This window comes from Peromyscus californicus, unplaced genomic scaffold, assembly GCF_007827085.1.
Source record: "Peromyscus californicus insignis strain IS unplaced genomic scaffold, ASM782708v3 Scaffold_10__1_contigs__length_136768540, whole genome shotgun sequence".
In the NCBI taxonomy this organism is placed as follows: domain Eukaryota; kingdom Metazoa; phylum Chordata; class Mammalia; order Rodentia; family Cricetidae; genus Peromyscus; species Peromyscus californicus.
In genome coordinates this window covers 110,498,863-110,524,873 of record NW_026294391.1, presented here as the reverse complement: position 1 = coordinate 110,524,873, position 26,011 = coordinate 110,498,863, and the positions used below count along the sequence as shown (strand labels likewise).

Here is a 26,011-nt window from a genome sequence, read left to right as displayed (position 1 = left end):
CCCTTCATGAAAAAAAAAATGTGCAGTGTTGGTCCTAGTGCCAGCCTTGCACTTTGAAATTTTGCTTTTACAAATCTCGGGTGTTCCAAGGAGAGAGCTGTAATTTTAAGTGGACAGGTTGTATGTTGAATACATAAAACAACCTAAAAGATCACTCACCTGGGAGGAGTTAGCCCCAAACTGTTAGAAGTGTTTCTGAAGAAGTTAGGTGATCATCCCTCAAGGTTGCTGTCACAGATTGGAAATTCAGTACAAAGTGGTTAAACCTCTGGGAGCTGTCTGAAATTCTGCCTAACTGTATCTGTCTGAAAGGACACGAAGGTGCAAAAGGGGAGTGTAGATTACCAATAGGTCGTTGTATTTGTGGTAAGTATACATACATTTCAAAGTGAAGTGAAAAGTGTAAAATGCATAAAGACAAAGGATTTCCTGATTAATTCTAGGGGTGAAGTATTTAGGAAATGTGCATGTGGATGCCAGTTTTAGCTTTCAGCACAAGGAACGATGTTTAAGCCCTTTTGCTCAAACCCTATCTAGCTTATGCCAGAACATTATAGCAGAATGACATTGACAACCTGTGAGCTGTCCAACTACTGAAAAGATTTTGTGATATTTGGTTTGACTCAACTTCCTGATGAAGTATAGAGCTGGGAAAAGGATCAAACGCATTGTCTTTGGAACGAACTTATAAGTGTTCTCTTTTAACTGTGTGACCGGATTTCTAGTGGGATCAAAGTCCCCAGACTTTGTATGTGGCATGAAGGACTGTATGACTCTTGAGCCCTACATAGACGTGCCTTGCTGCTACGATTGGTGTTGATGGCCTCTGCGTGCTGTATGTGGAGGAAATTGAATACAGGTGCTTTCAGACCCGTGTTTGTCAAACTGGTCCCCATGGGTTCTTTGGATGTGCATATTAGAAGAGAAGTCACTGAATTGGATAAACTAGAGAACAGATTTATATTATTGCTTAGTAATTATCTCAGTTCTCCTAGCACACCCAAATTTTCCTCCTCTTTCAAGTTCCTTTAACTGTACATTCGCTCATTGTACCAAATAATGTGACATGTCTTACATTTCTGAGTTCTTACTTTGATGGGTTCTCATGTATCTCAGGACAGCCTTGAATTTCCGGTGTAGCTAATGATGACTTTGAGTTCCTGATCCTCCTGCTTCCACCCCCTGAGTATTGGGATTATGGATCTGTGCCACCACATCCAACCTGGCTGTTTTTCTGTTTCTATTATGCATACACTCTTCGTTTGTCCTGTATAGCTTCAAGCTCTTTCAGGCTCAGGTGTTATCTCCTGTGTCTGTAGCCCCTTGTGGTGATCTGCACTGGAGTAGGTGGTCAATAAATGTTGCCGGGAGAATACATTCTGGATGCATTTAAAATTGCAGTCTTGACTCACAGCATGGTAGAGTTATAAAGGGCTCTGGAGACTCTCTCCATCCTTTTTGTGGTTTAGGAAATCAGGCCTACAGAAGTGAGCTAATTCAAGATCTGTTGCATGCTTATCTTTTGGCTATGCAGTTCTGAAGACATTCAAATTATTAAAGTTGTGTATGATGCCAAATGCCAGAATCTCCCAAGCTCATGCTCCTAGGAAACCAAGGAGTATTTTATAGAAAACTGACAGCATTCTGGCATGGCATTCTTGCAGGAGCACAGTGTCTTTAAGTGAGCACTTAAATGTAAGATGCTTTGTGAGTTCATGAAGGATCGTTGCCTCTATTGCCACTCCTAGGTCTGAATACCAGGATGAAAATTGCTGGGAGAGAAATTGAGCAAGGTGTGCTCCTTACCTAGACACTCTGTGGGTGCTCGTGACTCAGTAGAAAAAGCAGATCTGATGACAGTTAACCAGGTTTAAGGAAATACAGAACTACAGAGAACAAAGCCACACTTTGACATAGTAGAAATCTACTGCCTATCCTAAAGAGCATCCTTCACTGAGACTGAGAAGAGTTGTAAAGGTGACTATCATGATCTCTGACCAAGAGAGTGTTCCTTTGCCAGTTGCTCTGTGAAGGTCAGTCTTGCATTTTATGTGGGTTACAGCTGTTCTGTACTTGACCAACCAAATGGAAGTTTTAGAATTCTATAATGGTCAATGGCCTCTTTGATATCAGTCTACTACAGTTCTTAGCTAAACTTAACTTTTTCCTTCTTTGAGATGAGGTCTCATGTAGCCTTGGTTAGCTTTAAATGCACTATGTAGCTGAGGATGACTTTGAACTTTTGATCCTCCTTTCTCTATTATTTTGAGTGCTGGGATTGCAAGCATGTGTCACCATGTCTGGTTTTATGTGGTGCTGAGGATGGAACCTCAGGCATCCTGAATGCTAGACAGGCAGGATAGCAACTGAGCTACATCCCTAGCTGTAACTATTGATAATACATGCTCTTTGAAGATGAGTCTCCAAAACAGTTTTATTTTCTTTAATAATTCTTAATGGTTCTGTCATCCAGAATTCCTCTGTATGGGTTTATTCTCTCCCCATCTTTTGTGGTAATGGCTTACTTACTGTCAATTTGCTTTTAAAATATTTTTTAAAATTTCAGCTAGATGAATATTGTTTTTTCTGTCCCACCCAAGGCCTCACAAGTGTCCTCCTATTGAGCTGCACTCTTACCCCCCAGAGGATTATAGTCTTTCCTTTCTTGAGATGGCAATCTCTTTATGTTGTTCAAATGGCTTTGAACCCACGTGAGCCTCCTACTTCAGCTTCCCAATTATATGGAACTATAGCCAAGAATGAGAGCCAGTCATTTGTTTGTATGTTTGTTTGTTTTAGAAAGGGTCTACTTAGTCCAGCCTGGCTTGCAACTTTCTTGGTAATCCACACTGGCCTTTAATCAGTGATCTTTCTTGTCCCAATCTCCTGAGTGCTAGGATAGTGGGTTTGAGCCACCATGCCAGTTTAGAATGAATCTTAATTAAGTATGTGATTCACTATTTTGGAAAAGGTGAGCACAAAGAACAAAGATGTTCTCAGCAATCTGACATGAGTTGAGGTGCTTACTGAGGGAGAAAAGAGACCTCAGAAGTCTTCCTCCTCAGAGATGTCAGAGCTAGTATTGTTTAAGAATGAACAAAGGAGGCATCTTGTGTCTCTTGCCAAATCAGGAAGCTAGGTAATTCAGTGTAATTAGTGGGATGTTTCTGAAATGGAGCAATGAGAAGGCAGGAGCCTTGTGATGATGATTAGATAAGGCTAGTTAATGGAAGGCCTTGGAATACTGGTCTGTGGACTTTGGGACTTTGTATGTATATATATATAATACATAGTTGGCAGCAGTACCAAGTTCTTAAGCAGGATTAAACTGTGATTGAAGTTTAAAAATTGTCATTACAACTAACATTTGAGAGTTACTGAATAGATTTACCTAGATACAGATTATGTATCTCCTCAAAAGAGAATTTTTATCACCACAGAATAGAAAATGTCCATTTAGTTAATGTTCTCCATTTCTACTGAAGCAAATTTCTACTGAAGCAAAGGAAGGTTATGCATTTTCCTCTGACCTTTATGTAGCAAAACGTCTGGAGGTTAATTTTCAATTAAGTTTTTAGTGTTAAAAGGGACTTCTTCCCTTTCAGCAGACTCTGAGTATAGCTATGATAACCTTGAAACTGTGTTCTGGGTGATAGTTCTAACATGGTTATTTTGCTCTAGGGGTAGAGTCTTGCTAGTCTGTTTGGGCTCCCATCACAAACTACTATAGACTATGCTTTCTCAACAACAGAAATTTATGTCTTCCAATTCTAGAGGCTAGAGAGCTTTAGGTCAAAGTGCTGGTAGAATCAGGGCCTGATGAGGACCTATTTCATAGCTTAGATGTGGTTGCCTTCTTGCAGTCTTCTCATATCATAGAAAGGCAAGGGGGCTCTTATTATTATGAGTCATTAATCTGATTTGTGAAGATGTAAACTTAGGTGACATAATCATTTACCAAGGGTTTCACCCCGACTGCAGATGCTATTGAATCGGGGGTTGGGATTTCAGCATGAATTTTGTGGAAACAGAAACGTTCAATGTATGCCCTAAGTAGTGAATAAGGAGACAACTAACCACCTATATCTGGGAGGAATTAAAGCGAAGTGTTATTTCTATCATGTTGGATAAAAGGGCATCATTGGGCTCAGCTCCTTAGGCCTTTCTTGCTGTTAAAAGCACAGCTCTTCCTTAAAGCCATCCTTAACAGCTGCTATTGGAACAGTTTCAACAGCCACCAGCTCCCCAAGAGAGCTCTTTCCTGACCACTTACAGTCCAGAGAGTCTGAATCACCATTCTAACACTTGATTATTGGTCTCATCTTATGCTTTAGCTGTTTCATATGTTAGTTATGTTTTCCCCAACAAAATTAGCTCCTATTTTTCTTGTTCTTCAGTTGTTAGACCAATAAATACATGTTGGCTTATTGATTGCACTGATAAAAGAACAAACAAAGCATTAAAAATGTAGGAAGAAAGCTATTAGGGACTTAGAGGCAGAGTGTTATATAGAACAATCCAAGATTGCAGTCTGTGAGGCAGAGCCCTAACATAGAATCTATTTGGTCTCTTACCAGCTCCACTCATGAATCTATTTTGAGAATTTTTTCAAGTGAATTGAAGTCTGTGCCATTACTAACATTCCTCCAATGAACTAGCGTGCTGGGGGTGGGGCATGGGGCATGATGCACTAGCCTAGCCTGGCACTGCTGGATACTGCTGGTCAGTACCAGCATGTGGCTCATGGGAACATATGGAAATCCAGTATTCTAGCCCAGCTATGGAAGCCTGAGGTCAGTCAAGGAGTAGGGAGAGGATATTTTAAAATGATAATGTCCTTTCAGGTATCAGAAATGAATGCTTTAGTGGGCACGTGGCTTATTTATAAAGTAAGAAAGGGAACTTCTAACCCCTGGAAGGAGGACGGCCTCCTGGTACTTGGAAGAAAAAAGAGACTTCTGTTTCCATGAGAGTGTGGATATCATTATTCCAATAAATGATATAGACGGAAAGTAGAAGGGAGTTTGAAAAGCGATTAGTTTGTAGATGACAGGTCAAGTATTTCTCTAAGACAAATTAGTGAAGTTTGACTAATACCTTGACTTTGGGGAATTACTACTAAATTTTTAAGGAGCTTATTCCTGTCAAAGATAGACTTCCAGCTTAGTGCAGTCATGGAACTAAAATAAGGTTCAAATGTTTGTGAAGTGGCAAATACAAACTATATTGATAGAGAACAACACATTTTGATGCATGTATATGTTGTAGATTGGTTAAAATGAAGCTCATTAACATATGTAGCATTTCATGTACTTATCTTTTCTTGTGGAGAGAACATTTAAAATCTAATTTGAACCATTTTCAAGTATTATTATTAGCTATAGTCACTGTTATGTGTGGTGGATCTCTTGAATCTATTCTTCCTTACTGAAATTATGTGACCTTTGACAAATATATTCCCAACCTTTCCACACTCAGGGAGTTTTTTTAGACATATGTTTCTCTGTGTTGCCTAAGGTGGTCTTGAACTCATGAACACAAGTAGTCCTCCTGATTCAGCCTCTTGAGTAGCTGGGACTACAGGCATACACCACCAATCCTTGCTTAGGATGCTGTTTTTTATTTAAACATGTTTATTTAGAAGAGAGACACCATAGGTTGTAGTTCGCAATAGTCTTAGTTTTGACATTTCCTCTTACTTGGAGTAGAAAGGCCTGCTGGTCTCCCATCTGCCTTTCTAACCACGCCCATTTACTAGGGACAACTGGCTGCCACTAGCCTCATCTCTGGGAAGAGAATAATACAATGAGCCTGTTGTATGCTTGTTGACATACAGAGTGGATTGTTTTAGCAGGTGCAGAAGATAGTCTGTATGGAGACTACAGAGACCTTTATCCTTGATGGTGTAGTACAATTCAAATCGAAGTTGTCTTTTGTCTAGTCTACAGCAGGTGTTGGAATTGGACTTAGTTAAGCTTTGGTCCTTCTTTGCAGAGGCCAGCATTGACTTGATTTTTTCCTTTGGTGGTTGTCTTACTAGCTCCATGTCTTTTCTCTTAAATAAAAAGAATTGGGGTTGGTGAGATGGCTCAGTGATGAAAATCAGTTGCTGCTCTTGAAGAGGAACTAGGTTTGCTTCCCAGCACCCATATAGTGGCTCACAACCATCTATAACTCCGGTTTGAGGGATCCAACACCCTCTTCTGACCTCCAAGGGCACCAGGCATGCACTACGTGCATATACCTACATGTATACAAAATACATATACACATGAAATACAAATAAATAAATCTTAAAAAAGGAACAACCTCCTTTTTGGTAGATAATCAAATAGTTCTGCTGTTTGAAAGCTTTAAAAAAATATAATCACATCATTCCCCTTCCATTTCTTATTTCCAACCCCTCCCCTGAGCCCCCCTTGCTCCCTCTAGAGATTATGGCCTCTTTTTATTTAATTGCTACACACACACACACACACACACACACACACACACACACACACACACACACACACAACTTGCTCAGTCTGTTTAGTGTTAGATAACTCTACCCTGGGCAATTGGAGGACTCTTCCCTGGGATGGGGGGCTATTTCTCCTGCTCTTAGCATTCCTTAGCTGCCTGTAGTTCTTTGTTTATGGGTGGTGCCCCATGAGATTTCCCTCTTCCGTGTTGATTGGAGACTATACTCAAGGCAGTTAGTCCTGGAGACATTGCTTCTTTGTTTTGAAGAGCAATCTTACAGATGATCGATGACTAGGAAGATAGCTGCTTTCTGTTGGTGTAGTGATTGCACTTGACTTGCTCATGAAACATAGATTCATGATTCTCCTGTGTCCTTTGGGTCTCTGACAAGTGGTGGTGACTTTTGTTTCTGAATTTACTTTTTGATTATGTGTTCCTGCAAAAGGAGTAATGGAAAAGAAACTAGTCTACAAACTTGTAATATGCATGACCCTTAGTTACCCTGAACCCATTTGCCAGGTCCTTCAGTTCTTGACATGCTCCCCCTATGCCCTTTTGACTTTTAGAAGAAGGAAGTAAATTGTTTAAAAGAAAACTAAGACCACAAATTATATTTTTAAATGAGCAAAAGGCCACTGAAATCATTTTGCAAGTTCAATACATATGCTCACTTCCATTATAAATACTATTTAGCCTAATATAACAGTGCATTCACACACACACCCCACACACACACTCTGTGCACTTATATTGTGGAGGGGAGACAGGGGAGTATCTCATGGGGGTTGTTCTGTGACTAGAGTAAACCTACAGCCTGGAGTTAAACATTTGCCCTGAATTGACTGCAGCTTGCTTACTCTCCATGCTGATGAAGTAAGCTTTTTTCTCCGCTTACTTTCTCTGCTCTCCCTCTGCTCCTTGCTCATCCACTTATAGTCTGCCTCCAGTGATGATCTCTATTTTCAAGGAGAAATATGCCTTGGGAGGAGATGGATAAAAATAGGTCAGTAATAATGCACATCACATACTCTCATTCATTCGGTTTGATAGTCAGTTCAGAGCAACAAGTATTTATTGATAGCTTCTTTGTTCCCTTACTTGAATGAATATCTAGCAAATGTACAATCAGATGTTAATGTTAGTAGAGATCATTTATTTAGTGTCCATTATGCATCAAGTATCCTTCTAAGCACTTTTTATAGTTGTGCATTTGGTCTACATAGTGCCCCCCCCCAAAAAAATACTACTACTGTCTCCATTTTACGGATGAGGAAACTGATATCAGCGATCACCTACTTGGGAGTTGATAGAACCAGAATTTGAACCCCAAGGTCCTGTGAGACCAGTTTGTTGCTCTTAAGAAGTCAAGTTGAGGGAGGTAAAATCAACATACTGATAAAGAGCTAGGAAATAATGCAAGGCTTTCACAGTGAAGCTATTGGCAGGAGGAAAGGGGGAATGCTGCTTCCCTTAGGCCTTTAGGAGGAGATGAGACTTCTTTAAGTCTCAAATTCTTCATCTATCAATAAATATAAGGGGTACTACCTTGTAGCTTTGGTGTGAGAATTGGATGAAATCAGGTGTTTAAAGTAGTTAGCACAGTGCCTGGTATTGGTAATTGTATTTGCCATGATGACGGTGATGTTTCTAGGACCTGAAATATAAGTTCACTGGGGATATGGAGAGGAAAAGGTGCATTATGAGGAAAGACAGAAGTGTACATGGTGTTGGGAAGTGGTGTTAAGGAGTTTTCTTATTCCATTGCTGATGATCATTCATCACCCACTAGCTGAGCTATTTGAGGAGACAAAAGGAATGGATGTTATAGAGTCAATCAGCAGCCTGGAAGCTTTTCACTGGTCTTAAAGCATGCTGAGATACCCTCTGTGTGCCACTGTGAGCCTGCTTCATGATTGATCCTATTTTTTCTCCTCATTAAACTCAGTCCTAATGCCAGATGAGTGGATATGAAAAGCTCTGTATATTCCCAGAGCAAAAGTACCCTATGGTGCTTACAAGTCCAGGCTCTTGCTTCTCTGTCCCTAGCCAGTGTCAACCTTTTCTGAGGCAGACAAAATGTTCCTAGAGGCCTGGTAAGAGGCATGAGTTATAAGAGGCATGGGTTATCTTAGGCATAAGGGAGTTCCCTTGAGATTGTTTTTATATGCCATAGGTGACCTCAATCTATTAAGTATGTGTTGAGGTTACATTGTGTTTAGAATCACATCTTAAGTGTTTGGAATATTCAGAGGAAGTAAATAACATAGTCTTTTGCCCTGGAGATCTGCTGTTCTAGTTGTGGAGACCAGATTGACATGGTTGCAATGACTGGATATATATTACATTAAAGTAAAATTGCTTCCTTTCTTCAGGTGTCGCTACCTGGCTGTTCAGCTGTCTCCTGCCATCCCTGTGTTTGCTGCCATGCTCTTTCTTTTCTCTATGGCCACACTGTTGAGGACCAGTTTCAGTGACCCTGGGGTGATTCCTCGAGCACTACCAGATGAAGCAGCTTTCATAGAAATGGAAATAGGTGAGTCTTGCAAGTTGTTATACAGTGGGTGGTCCTGTTGGGTAGGAGAGTGGAATCATCATAGTAGTTACAGATTCAGACTAATCCAGCTTTTTCTGTCTGAGATCCTAAATGATGACCCATGACTTCAGTAAGACAGGTACAGTAAGCCTGTAAAGCCATGTACTTTCTTTTTCTGCATGTTGGGTTGCATTGAAGAAAGAATTTGTTGCCAAGGTCTGGCTGAATTGCTGCCAAGAGAGTGTCTTTTCCATTTTTGGAGGAGGCCATCAGACATCTGCTTGTTGAGGGAAGCTGTAAACTGTCTTTCCATAAAATGTTCTTTTTTGCATATACATACAACTTTGGATAAAATTTCATAGATCTTCTGAAGTTCATTCATGGATCCATGACCAAGAATTCCAGCTTTAGGGGGTCACACAAAGTGAAAAGGGGCTACCATGGTACCAGGAACTACTCAGAGGATCACCGGAAGCAATTTCAGGCTCAGAATCTACAGACTGCAGCTCCGAGACTGAAATGTAGCACCACCAGGAGCCATGATGGCTTCATGATTTGAAATAGAACATCCCAGGGCTAGAAAGGGGATATCCTGGGAGTTCCCACTGTGAAAAGTCAATGATACAAGTACTAGGAGCAAGTGGGAGCCCACTAGCTCAGCAGCAGTGGCTGTGTTTCTCCATTTTGTGTTGACAGTAGCTTGAGTCCACATAAAAACAAGGTAAGAACAGAAAAAAGGCACCCAGGACTTGTTTTATCACCTCCTTGCCCCTGGGTACTGGGGGTTGAACCCAGTCCCCTGGGCATGCTAGGCACATACTCTACTACTGAGCTGTATCCCCCGCTCTGTGACCCAGAACTTGGAATGCTGAATCTCTGTGTTAGTAGAGTGCCAGTCTGTGGCTAGCCTTTAGTTCTTTGATGTTACTCTGAAGGAAGCCATGCTTTTGTGTTTGTTTATTTGAACTGTTTTCCTCTGCTTTTATAGTATATTTATTTTTGGAAAAACCCAGGCAGTTGTAGCTGAGCTAAAGAAAAAACTGGTTTGCACATATCTGAGCCAGAACTACATGGGGTAAGGTGAGAGTGAAAACAGCAAGCATAAAGTAGAGGCAAGACTTGCTGACATAGGCAGAATCCACATGTGAATGAGAAAGTAGCTATGAAAGATTAATCCAGCTAGAGGAAAAACAGTACTCGCAATAACCCCCCTTTTCTTGCTCTTAAGTACCCCATGTTCTACCCCCATGTCTCCCCTGGATTCTGCCACGAACTCAGTGCCCCCACCACCCTACTGGAAAGCATATGGAAATAGCTATTAAAGCGGCATGCTGGCACTTACATCATCATCTTAGGAATAGCTAGCCTGCTCTTCTTGGGACTTGTAGCACACTGTTATTGTTTGATTTCACAGCACCTACCCCACTCGGCAAAAAAGGGAAAATGTTCCATATGGCAGGTATTTTTAAAATCAAAGTGAATTGAAAAGTACTCTGTTTTTCGAGCTATACTTGGTGGCAAAGGTGCACCGGGCCCAGTGCTCTCCTCTGCTGTGGATGGATAGGCATGCAAATTCATGTGGTCTGTCTGGGAAGCAGTTTGACAATAAGCAGAGTGGCTTTAAGGACTCATACCCTTTGTCCTAGTAATTAAGGGATCCTTAAGAGTTCAGTTAAGGGAAATAGCAGATATTTAAAACAACCTACCATAGAAGTATTTTTAGTATATTCTTGTTTCATTTTTTTCTTTAATATGAATACAGCCGTTTTAATATAAGCAAGTTACTTTTGGTTTACCCCCTTTAAAAAAATTATTTACTTTTATCCAGGCAGCGGTGGTGCATGCCTGTGATTCCAGCACTTGGGAGGCAGAGCCAGGTGGATCTCTGTGAGTTTGAGGCCAGCCTGGTCTACAGAGGGAGATTCAGGACAGGCTCCAAAACTATGTGGAGAAACCCTGTCTCAAAAAAACCAAAAAAAAAATTATTTATTTTTATGTGCATTGGTGTTTTGCCTGCATGTATGTCTGTGTGAAGTTGTCAGATCTTAGAGTTACAGACAGTTGTGAGCTACCATGTGGGTGCTGGGAATTGAACCTGGATCCTCTGGAAGAGCAGTCAGTGTGCTTTTAACTGCTAAGCCATCTTTCCAGCTCCAGTTTACCCCTTTTTAAGAAAATTTATTTTAACATATTTTTATTGTTTTTATTCCATTTATTTATTCATTTTGGGGTGGCTACTGCATGCATCATGGTGTGTGCGTGTGTGTAGGTCAGAAGACAACTTTCAGGAGTCAGTTCTGTCCTTCACTGGGAACCAAATTCAGGTCCGTAGGCTTCCGGCAGATGCCTTAGCCTGCTGAGCTGTCTCACGAGCCTCTACTCCTTTTTGGTTTTGAAACGATTTTTTGAAGATATTTTTATTTTATTTCATGTGTGTGGATGTTTTGCCTGCATGTATGTAAGTGCACCACGTGCACACAGTACCCACAGAGGCACAAGAGGACATCAGGTCCCTGGCACAGGAGTTTCAAGCAGTTGTGAGCTGCCATTTTGGTGCTGGGAACCAAACCCGAGACCTCTGCAAAAAGAGCAAATGTTCTTAACTGAGGAGCCAACTCTCCAGGCCCTTGAAATATTATTTTAATTGGCATATATTAATTCTATATGGCACTAGGTTTCACAAGGACACTTTCATATTAGTATATAATGTACTTTGAATGTGTTCTTCCCCTCTAGACATTTTTTTTTTGAGACAGGGTCTCATGTAGCCCAGGCTGGTCTCTAATGTGCTCTGTACCCAAGTCTTTCCTCAATCCTGCTGCTTATACCTCCTAAGTTCTTTGATGGCAGACATGTGCTGCCATGCTGGTAGTTTTCACTATTAAAAAGGACATTATTAAAATACTCTTGCATAACCATGCTTTGTAGTTCTCTTTGAATTTTGCTAGTAGAATTACTAGGTTACAGAGTGTATACATTTAAAATTATGGTAGCTGCGAATGTGTTGTTCACTGGTAAGATAAAAGTTTGACCTTTTCTAGGTATACTAGGTATTTATCTTCTTTTTAATATTTGTTAATTGTAATAGGTAGAAATAGTATTTTGGGGGGTGTGTTTCGAGGCAGGTTTTCTCTGTGTAGCTTTAGCCTGTCCTGTAGCCCAGGCTGGCCTCGAACTCACAGAGATCCACCTGGCTCTGCCTCCCAAGAGTGCTGGGATTAAAGGTGTGCACCATCACTGGCTGGCTATTTTTTGTCTTATTTGTATTTCGAGACAGGGTTTCTCTGTGTAGCTTTGTGCCTTTCCTGGAACTCGCTTTGGAGACCGAGCTGGTCTCAAACTCACAGAGATCCACCTGGTTCTGTGCCCCCCCCCCCAGTGCTGGGATTAAAGGCGTGTGCTACCACCGCCCGGCATATTTTTGTGTTTCAATAGTTTTCTTTGACATAGGGTCTCACTGTGTATCCCTGGCTGGCCTGGAACTTGTTATATAGATCAGGTTGGCCTTGGACTCATGGAGATCTGCTTGCTTCTGCCTCCTGAATGCTGGGATTAACGGCATGTGACCAACATGCTAGATTATATTTTCATTTCATTTCTCTGATTATTAGTCAAGTGAGATGCTTTCATTTCAGATTCTTGCCATTTTTCTTTTTATGTTTTTCATTTGTAATTAACCTGCCCTCCCAACCCAATACCCTTGAAGAAACACCTTTTTTACATGTCCATCACTTGTAAAAATTGTATGACATTTAGTAGACAGGTGGAGAATGCTGTGTGATGTTGAAATTCTAGTCTGGTAGGGCTGCCTGGAAAAGAGGAGCCTTGACCTTTCATGGCCTCCATAACTTTTGGAGGTGGTGAAACTTTGGACTCAAACAAAGGATAGCAGTGAATGAAAGCTGTTTTACTGACTTACAGAAGCCACCAATGGTGCGGTGCCACAGGGCCAGCGACCACCTCCTCGTATTAAGAATTTCCAGATAAACAACCAGATTGTGAAACTGAAATACTGTTATACATGCAAGATCTTCCGACCTCCCCGGGCCTCCCACTGTAGCATCTGTGACAACTGTGTGGGTGAGTAAACCAAGGGGATGAGGGCTAAACTCAGTTGAACAAGGGCTCTCACAGTGAGTGGCCATTAGTTCTTGGGAAAATTCAATGGGAATGAGAAGGCAGATTCTGATGAGAAACAAGGTAGATATAGATAGGAAAGAAGCTCCTACACAACAGCAGCTCAGCCTACTTATGGAGATCTGGTCTAAAAAATCTCTTTGATAAATGGGAAGCAATACCTGTTTGGGAAATCTCAATTTTTCTCTCCTGGATCCATGTCAGGTGTGGCCCACTTTACAAAGGAGAGGAATACCATTGTCCACTGGAGGGCAGTATTGAGGAAGGCCTAGGGCAAAAATGGTCTTTGTATTCCCACTATGTACTAGTCCCTGGGCTGAGTGCTTGTCCTTTCTCTCATTAAGACTCATAGCAACCCCTAGAAACCAGTATCATCCCCATTTTACAGATGATGATAGTGAAGTGTCTTTGTGTAAGTTTGTGTAATTGGCATGAGATGATCCTTGATCAGGTCTGATGTCCAAGCCTTCATCTTTTTTTCTGTCTTTGCTCTTACTGTATGTGTGTAGGTGTGCAGAATACAAGGTCTATGTTGCCAACTGCATATATGAGTCTTAGACATACTTCCTACTTTGTGCTGAACTCTGGAGAAGATAATACACAGATAATAAAGGTGCTCATTGATAGGTATATAGGTCACATTGCTGTTATCACTGATGTAATTCTGACATTCTGTACGCTCTGTACCATGTCTGAGAATCTTGCTTCCTTCCTACTAGCCAATTCTTCAGGCAAAGTTTGGGGAGATGTATATTCTTTTATATGGTCCAAATTGATATGTGGGTTAGAGTTTATAAATCAAGACTAATTTTAAATGGACTACAAACAATATTTAAAGTGTGATGTGAAGGTTTCATGAAGAATTTCCTCTCTTTATTAATATTCTTAAATATACAGAACTCATATAGCCAGGTGTGATGGCACATGCCTTTAATCTCAGCGCTTAGGAGGCAGAGGTATGTGGGTATCTGGAAGTTCGAGGCAAGCCTGGTCTACAAAGAGAATTCCAGGACAGCCAAGACTAAATAGAGAAGCCCCGTTTTGGAAAAACTAAAGAAAAACTAAAGAACTCATATAAGGGATTGGAAATGGCTCAGTGGTTAATAGCCCTGGCTGCTCTTCCAGAGGACCTGGGTTCAATTCCTAGCACTCAAATGATGGCATCTGTAACTTCAATTCCAGGGGATATGACACCCTCTTCTGGCTTCTGTGGGTACTAGGCATGCATGTGCTGCAGACATGCATGTAGGCAAACCCATACACATAAAAAAAAAAATAAAAGAATTGTACAAGTTGATTTTTTGATACAGGGCCTCGCTCTGTAGCTCTGGCTGCCCTAAAACTTTCTATGTAGACCAGGCTGCCCTAGAACTCACAGAGATCTGCATGTCTTTTCCTCTCAGGTGCTAGGATTAAAGGCATATGCTACTACACCAGCTTACAAGTTGATTTTTTGAAAAGCACTGATGCTTTCTGAGAAACATGAACAGTTCATAAAACAGGGAATTTAACTATCTAATTGATGTGAAAATATGTCCACTCCTACTATAATCAGAGATAAATATTAAAACTGAATGCTTTTTAAAAAATGTATTTAAATTTTTCTTGACAATTCCATGATACATACAAAGTGTCTTGGCCTTCCCCAGAATCCCCAACACATGCCTGTCGCAACTTCATTCCCTCTTCTTTTTATTCTTTATAACCCACTGAGTCCAATTAGTGCTGCGTGCATGTGCGTGGGTATGGGGTCATTTATTATCTGGCAACCACACCCCTAAAGAAAAAACAACGTCCATCCCCAGCAGCCATCAATTGCTGACAGCTCCTCAGCTAAAGGTGGAGCCTCATGAGCCCCTCCTTCATTCATGCTGGAATTATTAACTGGCTTGGTCAAGTGTAGGTAACCATAGAAGCTGTTTGTTCATGAGAACAGTGGTCCTGTCATGTCCAGAAAACAACATTCCAAATCCTCCGGCTCTTGTACTCTTTCCTGTCCTTCTTCCATGATGTTCTCTGAGCTTTAGTGGGGTCAATATAGATGTCTCATTTATGACTGAGCCCAACAGTCACTTATTCTCAGCGCTTTGATCAGGTCTGAGTGTCTGCATTGACTCCTTCCACTGCAGGGCTGGGTGGGGGCAGCTTCTATAACCAAGTTGAGAGCAGCACTAAAAATATGGTAAAACATAGATCTGTATAAATTTACATTTTCTCAATGTTTTTATATGGCAAGTTTGCTTAAAATGAGGCTCTATCTATAATTCTAGGCATGATGCTAACCACTTGAGCATGACAGTTTTCTTTATACATTTCTTCTTTTTGAAAAAATATATATTGTAATCCTTTAGCAAGGAGATGTACTATTCTTACAGTCTTATTTTTGATTGGTACATAGCTCACCGTTCTTCAAAAACTAACCCCCTTTAGAGGTGTTTGTGTGTGTGTTCATGTGTGTGTGGTTGTACATGCATATGTAAGCCAGAGGACAACTTTGGGTGTCATTCCTCCCTGTTTTTAGAGACAGGGTCTCTCTCTGGGCTCTATGACTTGCCAAATTAATTAGGTTATCCTAGCTGACCAGTGAGCCCCAGGGATACCCTTGTCTCTGCCTCTCTAGTGTGGGGATTATAAGTATGTACCACCATGTCTCATATTTTTATGTGAGTCTGGGCCTTGTCTAACCCTCATGCTTGCACAAAGAATGCTGTGACAGAGCTATCCCTCCAACCCTGTTTAATTTATTTTTATGTTATCTTAACTTGAATGGGTGTTTTGCCTGTATGTATTTCTGTGCACCACTTGTGTACCTGGTATTCCCATAGGCCAGAAGAGGGTGTTGGATCCCCTAGAACTGGAGTTCCAGATAGTTGTGAGATGTTATTATAGGTGCTGGGAATTGAACTCGGGATCTTTGGAAGAGCAGAAGGTGCTCTTAACCCCTGAGTCATCTCTTCAGCCCTCAACCCCTTTGTTTAAAAGTCAGTTAAAATAATATGCATGTGTTAGAAACTATAGGTGATATAAAAATATAAATAAAACCTAATTTTAAATTCATACTCTATTTTTGCTACTTTTTGTTCTAATCCCTTTGTTTGTAAAATAAGACATTACATAATATAAAAGATTTTTAATTTCTGAATTAGATTTTCGAGGTACTGGGGATTGAACCAGGTCCTTACACATGCTAGGCAAGTACTTGACCACAGGTTACATCTCCCATCTTTTTTTTTAGTTATTGTACAAAATAATAGGTTTCATTATGATGTTTTCATCCACATATATCATTAAACCTAGCTCATATTTGCCCCAATAATTCCTGTTCAACTCCTTTGTTTCCTCACTGTAGCTAAAGTTTTCCTGCCTGGCCCACAGTCAGGACAAATCTCTCTCACCTGCCAGTCCCACAGCCGCTCAAACCCGACCAAGTAAACACAGAGACTTATATTGGTTACAAACTGTATGGCCGTGGCAGGCTTCTTGCTAACTGTTCTTACAGCTTAAATTAATCCATTTCTATTAATCTATACCTTGCCACGTGGCTCGTGGCTTACCGGCATCTTTACATGCTGTTTCTCATCATGGTGGTTGGCGGTGTCTCTCTGACTCAACCTTCCACTTCCCAGCTCTATTCTCCTCCTTGTCCCGCCTATACTTCCTGCCTGGCCACTGACCAATCAGTGATTTATTTATTGACCAATCAGCAACACATTTGACATACAGACCATCCCACAGCACCTCATTAGTTCCCTTCTTGCCTCTCTCTCTCTCTCTCTCTCTCTCTCTCTCTCTCTCTCTCTCTCTCTCTCTGTCTCTGTCTCTGTCTCTCTCTTTCTCATACACACACACACACACACACACACACACACACACACACACACAAATCTTGATTCTGCATATGAGAGAAAACTTGTAGCATTTACCTGACTCTGGCTTATTTTATTTAGCATAACCATCTCTAGTTCCATCCATCTTCCTGAAAATGACTTAATTTCATTCTTCTTTACAGCTGAATAGAATTTGATTGTTATATGTATAGCATATTTATTCATCAATTGATGGGCTTCTAGACTGGTTCCATTATCTTGGCTATTGTGAGTACTACAGCAGTAAACACTGATGTGCAAGCATCTCTGTGGAGGACATATTAGATTCTTTTAAGTATATACCCAGTGGTATAGCTGACTATTATGATAGTTTTATTTTTAGTTTTCTGAGGACTTTTTACACTAATTCTCTGGCTGCTCCACATATAAGAGGTTTATTTTATTTTATTTTATTTTATTTTATTTTTGAGTGTGTATGTGTGTAGACATGTTCGTGTGTGTGTGTGTGTGTGTGTGCGTGTGTGTGTGTGTATGTGTGCATGTGCTATTGGAGGCTAAAGGTCAACATTGGATGTCTTCCTCAATTGCTCTCCCCACCTTAGTTTAAATTTAAATTTAATTTAATTTTGTGTGTGTGTGTGTGTGTGTGTGTGTGTGTGTGTGTGATGTTTATTTGTGCTTATGTGCCACAGAGCACAATTTAATTTGGTTCTTTCCTTCCACCTTTAAGTCAGTCCCATGGATTCACCTGAGGTTGATTTGTTTACACGGCAAATACTTGTCCTTTGAACCATCTTGTTGATCCCTCCCCAACTTATTTTTTTTTTGAGACAGGGTCTCTCATTGAACTTGGAGATCACAGAGTCTGCTAAACTCACTTGCCAAGGAGCTCCAGGGGTTCTCCTGTCTCTGCCTCTAGGATTACAAGCATGTGCCACCATGCCTAATGTTTTGTTTTAGATTTGTTTATTATATTTTATGTGTTTGAGCTTTTTGCTGCATGTATGTGCACCATATGCATGCTTGGAGCTCATGGAATTCAGAAGAAGGCACTGGATTTCCTTAGGACTAGAGTTAAATAAAGATGGTTGTGAGTCACCATATGGGTAATAGGAAATGAACCCAGATCCTCTGTGAGAGCAAGTGCTGTTAATCACTGAGCCTTCTCTCCTGCTCATGTCTAGTGTTTTATGTGAGTGCCAGGGACCCAAGATCAGGTCCACATGCTCGTGTGGCAAGCACTTTACAGACTGAGCCATCTCTCCAGCTTGATCAGAGGGTTTTTTTTTTTAATATTTAAGTTTTAATGTATATTTGCCTGCCTGAATGCTTACCTATACACCATGTGTGTGTGCCTGGTACCTGCAGAGGTCAGAAGAGGATGTTAGATCTCCTGGAACTGAAGTAACTGAGCCACCATGGGTGGGAATTGAACCCTGGTCCTCTATAAGAGCAGCAAGTGCTCTTAATCACTGAGCCATCTCAGTAGCTCCTGATAAGAGCTTCTAATCTTGAGCTTGTCTTTCGTCATTTTTATTTTGTTTTAGACGGTCTCACTGTGTATCCCTGTCTGGCCTGGAACTCACTGTGTAGACCAGGGTGTCCTAAACTCACAGAGATCCACCTGTCTGCCTCCCAAGGGTGGGATTAAAGGTGATGCCGGGCTTTGCTTTTGTTTCTTAAAATTATATCCTAAGCTCTTCTACATCTTTAAAATTATCTTAGTGGCATAATCTATTATAAGGTTTTATTCTAGTTTATTTAGCCAGTCTTCTCTAATTAGATGCTATTATTATTATTATTATTATAATGCTGAAATAAAAATTATTGAGCTCAGTTAGCTTTGCTGGTTTATACTTGTAATCCTAGCACTTGAGAGGTTAAGGCAGGAAGATTGTGTGTTCAAGGCCAGCTTGAACTACATAGCAAGACCCTGTTTCAGAAAATTATATTAAGCTTAAGAATGCGGAGAAGATTGAACCTCCTTCCTTGTCTAATAGGTCTATAAAATTGTGTATCCAATGTGGAAGACATTTGGCTAGGTCCTCAAAAGTTTAACGTGACATTAGCGTATGATCTAGCAAGTGAACTTCTGACTATATACTTGGATGTTTGCTTGAGTTATGACAACAAAATCCTATAGACTTGATTGTTTAATCAACAGAATATACATATTTCATGATTCTGGAGACTGGGAAATCCAAGATCTAGGTGACAAAAGGGTTAGTTTCTGGTAAGGCCTCTTTCTATGGCTTGCAGATGGCTTCTTCCTTGCTGTATTCTCACACCTTTTTTTAATATGTTCACACATTTCTAGTGTCTCATCCTCTTCATAGGAGGATACAAGTCCTATTGAATTAAGGCCCCACCCTATGACTACATAGTGAGATAATGTCTTACAAAATAAAAAAACAAAGCTGGGTGGTGGTGGTGCATGCCTTTAGTCCCAGCACTTGGGAGGCAGAGACAGGCAAATGTTTGAGTCTACAAAGCGAGTTCCAAGATAGCCAGGGCTACACAGAGAAACCCTGTCTTGAAACAAACAAACAAACAAACAAACAAACAGAAACAAAAACAAAAGAGAACTTCTCCCTTAATAAATTTCTGTAGCCTTTGGTACTTTCCTTGAGGAAGTATATTTTTTGTTATCAATTTAGAAAGATTTCTCACAAAATCAGGCATATATGTTTCTTCTCTCTAGTTTTTCCTTTTATTATTTAGAGAGAGAATGTTTTGTGTGTGTTTGTTGGATATGGGTGGGGCTTGCGTGCCATGTGGGTAGAGGTCAGAGGACAACATCGTGGATTGTGATTCACTCTTTCCTTCACATGAGCTCTGGGGAGCTAACTTGGGCTGTTGGGCTTGCAGGGCGAGTGCCTTTTGCCCCCGAGCCATCTCACTGGTGCTCTAGCATTTTTAATGTATGGAAAGTCATTTTTTATTTTTTATTTTATTTATTTATTTATTTATTTATTTTTGGTTTTTCGAGACAGGGTTTCTCTGTGTAGTTTTGCGCCTTTCCTGGAACTCACTTGGTAGCCCAGGCTGGCCTCGAACTCACAGAGATCCGCCTGGCTCTGCCTCCCGAGTGCTGGGATTAAAGGCGTGCGCCACCACCGCCCGGCTAAAGTCATTTTTTAAAAGGCAGAGACTTGTTTTGGTTTTATGACACTGAGTGTCTCTGTTTAGTCTTCAATGTCCTAGAGCTCGCTCTGTAGACCAGACTGGCCTTAAACTCACAGAGATCCTCCTGCCTCTGCCTCCCGAGTAAAATCTATGTTTCTTTGTCCTCTATGTTTTGTTGCAGTACTTATGTGGTTGGAAAGTCCTATATCTGGTCTGTGTAGCTATTTTTTGATCTAAATTTGTTTTTACCTGTAACGATTAATCCATCTGGAATTTATTTTGGCAAATAGAAGGGGAAAATGTAACCTCATTTTCTACCAATTAGCCTATCCTCTCACAATTATTCATGAAATCATACTTCCTTTTATAATGGTGTGTTTATTAGATGGTAAATTCCTATATATTCTGGAGTCTATTTCTATGTTCTTTTTGTTTCATTGAACTATGCCATACAGTTTTAAGAATAGTGTATTGTAGATTTATATTTTTAATAAATACAGGTTAAAAACTCATACTATTCATTTTCAAATTTATTTTCTGAATTTACTAAATCCACCTGCTAAGATTTTTACTGAAAAAAGCAATGCCTCTGCCCTTAACTGACAGAATAACCTGACTGTTGAACTGTTGAAGCTTTTGTTTCTTGATCTGTAAAGTGAGAAAATATTTTTTAACTGATATCCAGTGTAGTTGTGAAGAGCTCTTCAGTCAGGATTCTCTAAGAAGACATAACTGATAGAATGAATACACACACACACACACACACACACACACACACACACACACACACACACAGGCTATGGTCTGATTAGTCCAACAATGTCTGTCTCCTGATGAAAAGGCCAAGAATCCAATAAATAGTTGTTAAGTCCATGCCTCTGGAAGTCTCAGCAGTCCCAATCTGGTGCCAGAGTCCCAGAGAATTCCTAGAGAACTTCTGGTCTTCAGTCTATGTTGGAATCTGAAGAAGTATGTACTGGTTACAGTGAAGGAATGCCTCAGCAACAGGATAGATGAACTTGCCAGCAAGAGTGAGGGCAAACAGGCAAAAAGCAAAAGCTTCCTTCTTCATGTCCTTTTTGGTAGGCTGCCATTAGAAGGTGTTGCCCAGATTTAGAGTGGGTCTTCCTGCCTCAAACAATATGATTAAGAATTCCTCATAGGCTCGTCAAGTAGCTTGAGTTTTAGTTGATTTCCAATATTGTCAAGTTGACAACAAAGATGAGCCATCACAAGGTCGAATGAACCTTGTGATGAAAACGTTTTCATAAAGTAAAGAATGTGTCAACTGGAGTTAATTCTCCCCCACCCCCTTTTGAGACAGGTATGTATATAGCTCTTTTTTGAGACAGGTATCTATGTAACTCTGGCTGGCCTAGAACACACTATGTAAACTGGGTTGGCCCCAAACTCCTAGAGATACACCTGCCTCTACGAGTGCTGGGATTAAAGGTGTGTACCACCATGCCCAGCTCCTTGAGTTCTTTGGGTTAGGTACTATGTGGGTGGTAGGGTTGCTTCTGTTTAGAGTTTGGCATTGAACTCTCTTTCTTCCACAGAGCGCTTCGACCATCACTGCCCCTGGGTGGGCAATTGTGTTGGAAAGAGGAACTACCGCTACTTCTACCTCTTCATTCTTTCTCTCTCCCTCCTTACAATTTATGTCTTTGCCTTTAACATCGTCTACGTGGCCCTCAGTGAGTATACAGGGCAGCACCTGTCACTGGAATGAGAGTGGGGTCGGGGAAAGGCTTGAGGGTAGCTTAGGGGAAGTTGGATTTCTGGTGGCACTTTTGCCACTAGGAAGACACCCCAGGAGTGAGTAGAAGCGAGTACTGTTGTCTGTTGTTGAGCTGTAACAAAGCTCATATTGGTAGGTGTTTACTGAGTATTCTAGCCTTCTCTCTGGCCATCTGCTGGTAAGAATGGGCCCTAATTCCTGAACCACATCCAGAGTACTGAGAGGTTCTGAAGTGATGAAAAAGGTTGGGTATGTATTTGCCTCTACACAGCCTCTCATTCTGTCTTGCAAGATATACCTTTGTGGTGGGTGGTGGAAGGGTTTTTACCTGTTAGTGGACCATGGTATACTCCAGAGATGCAAAATACACATCCACATGTTTGCATGTGCACACACGCAACGTAGCTAAGGACAGGAAGAGTGTGGAGCTAAGCAAGTGGTCTTGACCAGAGAGGAGCGCCAAGCTGGCTAGCACACAAGGGAGGGGCATGGGGAGAAGGTTTCTCTAGAAGACTTCTGGCTTCTTTCATCTGAGAGTGGCACACTACATGCCCATGTTTGGCAACTGGGAAAAGGAAAGGAAACCTAATGCTTGGTTTCTCCCAGCTCTGCTCCAGTGCTTAGCCCTGCACTGGAGAGTGTTGGCAATGTGCACTCGGTCACAAGCTTGCAGGTGAAGGGGAAACTCTACCTTGCCCCAGTGGGACCTTCTCTTGTGCCAGAGGACAGGACAGGACAGGGAGAGGAGGAAGTGAGGAGATACTAAAGGGGCTTTTTATAGTTTTGACTAAAGTCACTAATTTTTCTTTCTGTTCCTCTTCCCAATTCCACAGAATCCTTGAAAATTGGCTTCCTGGAGACATTGAAAGAAACTCCTGGAACATATCCTCCCCTGGCAGTTTATCCCTGTGAAGCTGCCTTAAACTGCTTGCCAGCCTGTTTTCTTCCTGCACTTCTCCTGCTATCTAGTTTTTCAGACACCAGTGACTGCCAAAGCCTAAAATTAACATGTGTAGTCCTCGTGTTAGCAACTAGAATGGAAAATGGTCAGGACTTTAAGGGACGTTTGCCCCTCACCTCTTGCTTGGCTCAGCCTTAATGCCTCTAGTTGGCTACAGTCTATCTCAATACACTTTTGTGCTATTTGCTGGGAGCCCTGCCCTCCTGTTTCAGTGAAGGCTTATTTTATGCAGTGGCTGCATCTCTGAAGAGAAGATTTAGAAGAGATTTGGATAAACCACGTCTTGTTTCCATCCCACTGATTTTTCATTTATAAAGTGTATTTTTTGTGGGATTTTCATTAGCAGTGGTGGCTAACGTTGTTTAGCTTTGGCACCTTCCTAAATGTCCTCTTCTAAGAGCCAATGACAAACAGTCAAATGCTACACACTAGAGATGCTAGAGATTTATTCATAGTGAATAAACAGAAAATGCATTAACTTTCATAAAGGACCTATCCAATGAAGGTTAGAATTCATCTATGGTTATAAACACATAATTTGGCTTTTCGTGATTCTTGTTCCAAGAGGTAAAGATGATATAACTGATATCACAAATATGGGCGGAAGCATCAGGTCCCCTACTATGAGTTCTTCACATTCCTTAACCTAACCTCACTGTTCTGGAAGTCCTCATTTGCTTCTTCACACTCTGGTCTGTTGTGGGACTGACTGGATTTCACACTTTCCTGGTGGCTCTCAACCAGACAACCAATGAAGACGTGAGTCAACTTTCTCATCGTGCTATAGATCACTCTTCTCTCCATGCCCATTCTCTAGTTCCCTGCTAGGAAGCCATGTCTCCAGAACCCAGAAGGTTGAGACAAGTGGAAAAGAAACCTGGCTTGGGAAATTGTTAAATAAAGGTGTAGAAGAGCAGGCAGACAGCTTTGGAGCCGAATGCCTATAGCACATTAGGAAGAGGTTGAAAAGTTGGATAGGCATGACATCTTTTAAATGTTTTTAGGTCCTTAAAGGCTAGTTGAAGTTCTAGTGTGATAGAGCACTGTTATAATCGCAATGCTTGCTAGAGAGACTCAGACAGAAAGATCTCAAGTTGCAGGCTACTCTGGGCTACATCGCGACAAAGAGACTAGCTTGAGCTGCATAGCTAGAGCTTGTCTTACAAACAAGCAAACAATAAAAAAGGCTATTGATGCTTCTAAATTTGGAATAGAGAAGGGCAATTGCACCAAATCAATATTTGCTTTTAATGAATTACCAATTCACATTCATTATGGATAATGAGAGAGAAATATATAGTTGAACAAATAAAGAAATCCCTGTAACATTACCTTCTATATATCACTTTTGTTAATGGTATGATTTATAGTCTTCTAAACTTGTCTAGATTTGATCTTATTTGTTTACATATACACTGTATTTTTAAATTTAATTTTTATATAAAATTTTTCATACAATATATTTTGATCATATTCTTTCTCCTCCCTCAACTCCTTCCAGATCTCCCCTACCTCCCTACCCACCTGGCTTCATGTTCTTTTTCTCTTTTAAAAAGAAAGAAAAATATCAAAGCAAAATTCTAAATAAACTAAAAAAAAAACAGTAAGGCAAAAAATACCAAAGCAAAGTAAAACAAAACAAAGAGCACAAAACAAAAAGTCTGTTTTGTGTTGGCCATCTACTCCTGGGCATGGAGCCTGCCTTGGAGTATGGTTGTTATATGCAGTGACACTCACTGGAGAAAACTGACTTCCTTTCCCAGAAAGTATCAATTGCAGATAACTTCTTGGTTAGTGGTAGGACTTTATGTCCATTTCCTCTTCTTTGTGCTGGGATTTTGTCTGGTTTGAACCTGTACAGGTCTTGTGTGTGCTGTCACAGTCTCTGTGAGTTTGAAGATACACTGTATTTTAAAATAAAAATAGTACATGTTCATTTGTCTTTTTCTTCCTCTTATGAACAGTCTTCATGTCCAACTATTTCTTTTTAAATGAAATTTATTAATTAGTATGTATGTGCATGAATGACTTCACTTGTGTGATTTCAGAGGAAAACTTGGTTCTCTCCTTCTATCATGTGATTCCTGCTGACTCAGACCATCAGGCTTGGTGGCAAGTGCCTTCAGCCACTGAGCAATCTCCCTGGCCCCTATTTTTGTCATTAATTTTGGAAAAATACATACAACATAAAGCATACATACCATTTTTAACAATTTAAAATTTTTTATTAATTTATTTTTGTGGGATTTTGAGATTACTATGTAGACTAGGTTGGCCTAGCACCCAGACTCTTCCATCCTTGGCCTCCCAAGTTCTGGGATTACAGGGTGTGTGAAATTATGCCCAACATCTTTTCTTTTATTAAGAAATTTTTTATTCATTTTACATACCAAACACAGATCTCCCTCTTCCTTGCTTCGGCAGCACATATACTATGCCCAACATGTTAAACTTTTCTAAATGAACAGTTCAGTGACATTTAGTGCATTCATGTTTTTGTGCAGTTATTGCCATTATCCACCTCTTGAACAGTTTTCATCATCCCATGCTGCATGTATTTCTCCAACATAGCTTTTTAATGTAAGCCCTGGCTTTTATCTTACAGATCAAAGGATCATGGACAGGGAAGAATCGTGTGCAGAATCCCTACAGTCATGGCAACATTGTGAAGAACTGCTGTGAAGTGCTTTGTGGCCCCTTGCCCCCCAGGTACTCAAGTAACAAAAATGCCCTGGGCTCCTAAGATGAACTACTCAAACTCATCCTCTTGCCTGCTCTGCTGCATTCTTCTGAATGGAGCTTCTTGATATCAAATAGGTCTTCCTGGGAATTGTTACATGGCACCATATCTACGTGGGCCATAAACCATGGGCTGGTTATTTCATTTGTTTGTTCCCTGGTTAATGTGACATCCTCTAGTTTGTGGAAGAGTAAATGGAAGATAGATGTGTGCTAGGGTCAGGACAGATTGCCAAAGGTATGTTTGTGCTTTCTAATGTACATAACAAGGTTCAGTGGGGAGTGAGCTGGTAGAAGAGTGATTGCCAAGTCCTTGATTCATTCTCCTGTCTCTGTCAGTGTGCTGGATCGAAGGGGTATTTTGCCACTGGAAGAAAATGGAAGTCGACCTCCAAGTACTCAAGAGACCAGCAGTAGCCTCTTGCCACAGAGTCCAGTGAGTATTGCAGACTTACGCTGTGTCGGTGATAGGAACCGTGTAG

At 40.8% G+C, this 26,011-nt stretch overlaps 1 protein-coding gene across 5 annotated transcripts in view; it reads left to right on the top strand.

Moving 5' to 3' along the window:
• Zdhhc9 (zinc finger DHHC-type palmitoyltransferase 9) overlaps positions 1-26,011 on the top strand; it is a 37,542-nt gene that overhangs the window by 4,727 nt on the left and 6,804 nt on the right. For 4 of the 5 annotated variants that reach the window (XM_052738887.1, XM_052738909.1, XM_052738903.1 and 1 more), the window contains exons 3-6: positions 8,838-8,998; positions 12,920-13,078; positions 21,648-21,785; positions 22,663-22,943. In XM_052738887.1, coding sequence (XP_052594847.1) covers positions 8,838-8,998; positions 12,920-13,078; positions 21,648-21,785; positions 22,663-22,928 — 724 coding nt within the window. In that variant the 3' untranslated portion in view covers positions 22,929-22,943. Of the gene's footprint in view, positions 1-8,837; positions 8,999-12,919; positions 13,079-21,647; positions 21,786-22,662; positions 22,944-23,446; positions 23,550-25,395; positions 25,500-25,868; positions 25,966-26,011 lie in introns of those variants that run through there. The other variant, XM_052738912.1, reaches the window with a different exon arrangement.